The sequence below is a fragment of the Dromaius novaehollandiae genome, chromosome 1 (genome assembly GCF_036370855.1).
Source record: "Dromaius novaehollandiae isolate bDroNov1 chromosome 1, bDroNov1.hap1, whole genome shotgun sequence".
Classification (NCBI taxonomy): Eukaryota; Metazoa; Chordata; class Aves; order Casuariiformes; family Dromaiidae; genus Dromaius; species Dromaius novaehollandiae.
This window is the reverse complement of record NC_088098.1, coordinates 103,667,086-103,671,479: the sequence shown is the minus strand read 5'-3', so window position 1 is coordinate 103,671,479 and position 4,394 is coordinate 103,667,086. Positions and strand designations below refer to the sequence as shown.

The 4,394-nt window shown below is 44.0% G+C and overlaps 1 protein-coding gene across 1 annotated transcript; it reads right to left on the bottom strand.

Annotated features, from left to right (window-relative positions):
* Positions 1-1,080: 1,080 nt before the first annotated feature.
* Positions 1,081-3,564, bottom strand: GJA8 (gap junction protein alpha 8). Its single transcript, XM_026093328.2, has one exon. It carries the CDS (start codon positions 3,556-3,558, stop codon positions 2,356-2,358), a length of 1,203 nt encoding a protein of 400 aa, XP_025949113.2. The 5' UTR covers positions 3,559-3,564; the 3' UTR covers positions 1,081-2,355.
* Between the last annotated feature and the right edge of the window lie 830 nt (positions 3,565-4,394).

The following is a 4,394-nucleotide window of genomic DNA, read 5'->3' as shown; positions in this document are numbered from 1 at the left end:
CCTTTCTTGAACTCTAGTAGAGTCTTGGCCACAGCAGATTCTCCTCCTGCTGAAAAATATTTTCTTTCCTCAGTTTTGTTTTCCTCTCCATTTGTTTTCCCACCTTCCATTTGTGTTCACTGTTATCTCATTGCTATATTATGAGAATGGATAACTGAGAGCCTCCCAATTCTATCTCTGCGTGATCCTTTGCATATGTTGCCTGTCACACTCCCTCTCAAAAGTGAGCAAGTATTTTCCAGTCTTCCTTCGCGAGGATGTCTCTCCTAACAACTTAACTACTTCTATTAAAGGAGCAAAGATTATTAGCTCAGGCTGCAAACCTTGGGAAAATACACAGGGCCAAGAGGAGCAAAATGATTAACAGTGTAAAAATATATGGCACTGCTATGATGCTGAAGAATCCCAGTGCACCCTACAAACTTTCTACATATGTACAGGTTACTTCACTCATCAGTGAAGCGCAGCCACCTCTGTGCTGGAACAGGTAGCTGTGTAACAAGGCACAGAAAACAGGTCCATCAAACAGGTTGGATCAATAAGTGACAGAACTGCTTGTAGTCAGGGTCGTCTAGGCTGGAAGTTAGTAAGGACAGGCAGACCTAGGGTTTGAGCCCAAGCCTACTGAAATCAGTCTTAGATGCCCATTGACTTCAATGGATTTCAAGTCAGCCCTGCTACAATGGAAGACTGCAGGGGGCCTTTTCTAGCTAATGGCAGGATAGATTGTATGCCTTATGCTAAAGATTTTTTTTTTCTGACCTGGATTAGAGCCTGCCCTGGGAACAATGGAATGGACTGCAGCCCAGCAGAAGGAATTTGCTGAGCTGGTCGAGTCTGAGGTCTGTAAAGCAGAGCAGATGAGAGTGCATACCTGCACTTTTCTGGCATGAGGCTCATTTTGGGGGGGACATAGCTGCTAACTTGAAGCTTTTAAATGCATTGCTGCACTGTAACCAGCCAAACAATGCTGCCGTAGCCCTAAAATTAGAAATCCACAGATGTTTAAAAATTTGCAAGACATGCTTTAAAAAATGGTTGCTTTTTTTTTTTTTTTTTTTTTTTTTTTTTTTTTTTTTTACCAAAGTGACTTTGCTGAGGCTCTGAGACTCTGTACAGACCTGTTGGCAGAAAAGGTCTAAATGATCTTGTGAAAGGCCTTGTTTTATGCCTTAGAGACTTTTGGCACTTAACAGAAAAGTGGACCACTGGATGGCTCCTGCCTGTCAGATGATTGAAAACAAAGGATGTGAAAAGACTATTATCATATTAGGCTTTTCAAACTTGGAAAACCTGTTTTTTATTTAGAGGTTTAAACAGTCACATAGTTATCCAGACCTGTGGTTTAGGTTCACAGGTGCCCTCAGGACTCTGTGCCTGAGATTTGCTGAGTGCCCATAACTCAGGGAGCACCAGGAACTGAGCACCTGTCAGGTTCATTCCCTGAAGGCTTTTATTCACTTTCATGCCCTGGAGGCTGGGGCTGTTCCTCCTCTCAGAGAAGCCTTCCCGAGTTTACTTTGGTAAATCAAGTTCCAGATCTTTAAGTCACATGACTATCAGTAAAAAAATATCACTTGGATTTATTCTTTCCAGTGCTGGGAAGCAGGCACGGGGCTGGATGACCCTTCTGTGACAAATAATCCATCTGTGGGCATCTGCTAAATCCTGTGAGAGCACTACTGTTAATCTTGCCCACTGTCAATGTCACTTGAAGATCAGAAATATTTTTGACAAAAGGAAGATACCTGACCCAAGCTGGGGACATTTTTGCCCTTTATTTTCTGGATAGAGAGGGCAAAAAATGCTCATTATTTTAGTGTGGTAACGCTAAACACACAATTTGCTTTGTGAATTAAATAACTGCAATTCCATGCCAGCATGAAGGGAAGATCTGCTCAACATGCCATAGGTGAAAACAGAAAAAGAAATACCAGACACAGTTGTCTATCAGTCTTCCCCCTAGCTGGCTCAAGAGTCAAATCCTCCCCACATCCCTAGGGAAACATGGAACATAAAACTTCCAGAAAATATGTTCACAGTGGTGGCATCTGGGTTTCACTGCTGCTTTAGTTTTTAAAATAAAGACACATCAGTTACATGTACAATGTAGCTATTACTGTAAGGAGTGAGCTGGCTTGTGGAAATAGGGAAAACATTTCTTTTCAAGTGGACTTACAGGGCAAATAGGGCACAGTTACCATAATAGTACCTTTTCAGCTGAGAATCTCAAGAGGAAATAATATTCAAATGACCATTTTAGCACTTTGCTTAAAAACATCTTTTGGTTCTTTCTCTACCTCTCCTTTTCTTTTCCTCCTTTTCCTTTTCATGTGCTCCCCATATCCTGCAGCCTCATACAGTCAAATCGTCTGACCTGGCCCGGCTGCTGGCTTTACTTAGCCGGCTGAGAGGTCTCATATCAGTGGCAAGTTCAGCAGGTGCTGAAGGCCCTTCCACTTCATCGCCTACCGCCTCCTCCTCTGCTTTCTTCACCACTGGCTCTTCCTGAGGTGCTGGCTGCTCTTCCTCCTGTTCTTCCTCTTCCTCTGCTCTTACCTTCTCCTCTTCCGGTTCCTTTGCTTGTGCGTATGATGGTAGCCTTTCATCAAATGCCCTGGAGAGGTCTTCCAATGGCCCCATCCCGATCTTCTCCTCAAACTCATTGAAGGCCGATGGAAGGGGACTGGGCTCTACTCCCACTTCTGTGAGAGGGAAATAGTGGGGCACTGGCTTCTCCTCCTCCAACAGCTTGTAGCCTTTGGTCTTCGGGATGGAGGGAACTGTGATGGCAGGGAGGGGCTTCTCTGGGACCTCCCTCAGCTGCTCCTCTGCTGGCCTTCTTAGAGCTCTCCGAATCCTTTTTAGGATCAAGTGACTTATCTCCACCAGGTTGAGGAAAAGGGACACAGCAGCCACCACCAGCATGAACATAATAAAGATGGTCTTCTCTGTAGGCCTGGAGACAAAGCAGTCCACAAGATTGGGGCAGGGCCACCGCCCACAGCGGTAGAGGGGGAGAATTCGGAAGCCATACAGAAAGTACTGGCCTACTATGAACCCCACCTCAAAGAGAGTTTTGAAAATGATGTGGAAGATGTAGGTTCTCAGGAGGGTCCCCTCCAGGCGAAACTTCTTGGCTGCATCGGGGTTGTTGCCTTTGTTTTGATTTGGAGCCAGGGGCAACTTCTCTTCATCCACCTCAGCTTGCTGACGCCTCTCAGCTTCCTCCTTCTCTTTTCTCTTCTCCTCCATGCGGACATGGTGCACCGCATGTCCAAAGTACACTAGGGAAGGTGTGGATACAAAAATGATCTGCAGGACCCAGAGCCGGATGTGGGAGATAGGAAAGGCCTCATCATAGCAGACATTCTCACAACCAGGTTGCTGGGTGTTGCACACAAAGTCTGACTGTTCGTCTCCCCACACTAGTTCAGCAGCTGTTCCCAGGATCAGGATGCGGAAAATGAAGAGCACTGTGAGCCAAACTCTCCCGATGACCGTGGATTGCTCGTTCACCTGCTCTAAAATGTTCCCCAAGAAACTCCAGTCACCCATTTTTTACTGTCTAAGGAAAGAGAAAAGAAAGAGAATGACCACAAATTATGCTAAATTAAAAAGATTTGGGGTTATCCCATTGACATCTGTTGTTGCTTTCAACTAGTAAGTATTTCCCTAATATGCTTTGAAAACAGCAGGTTTTTGCTTGCTTGTTTACCTGATCATTGTGATTTATTAGCAGGAGAAGTGCTGGGAAGGCAGAGCAAACTGCTTGCTAAATTCTTTCTTCCTTGGCTAAAAATGGGCAATTACTTTTCAGCCAGGGAGTATATTTAACTCCTTTTCCAGGTAGGAGTCCTCTGTAGTCCCTTGTAGGCTCAGTTGTGTGAGCCTGCTTAGATTTTATACATGTACAAGCACTTGCCAGCAGTACAGTAGAACAGATTTATCAGCATGCAGCTGCTGTGGTTAGAAAAAAGAGTGAAGCTTTCAAGCACCCAAGCTCTTCAGCAGAACTACACGAGTCAAACAGATCATCTCAAATTGGTGCCCATTTTGCAGCTACACAAATTCTCTACGGGTTGCACATATGAGGTGTATGTTAGAAATCATTGTATCTGTTAGGTAAGAATAGCAATAACAACATCATTTCTGTTAGTAATACTGTATAAGCTTAATAAACAACCACCATGTATACTAGTTTTGCTGTATAATATACATTAAGTACAATATAATTATTTAACGTTATTGGGGCTATTTTATTTTTACCCTGTCCTGCAGTCAGGTGCCTTAGTTACACTGGAGCCAACTTGGAGAGAAATACAAAGGTCTATAATTGGGTCCTAAAATATTATTTTCTCTCTCTAAAATGTCACTGCTGCTGTCTCAAGCTG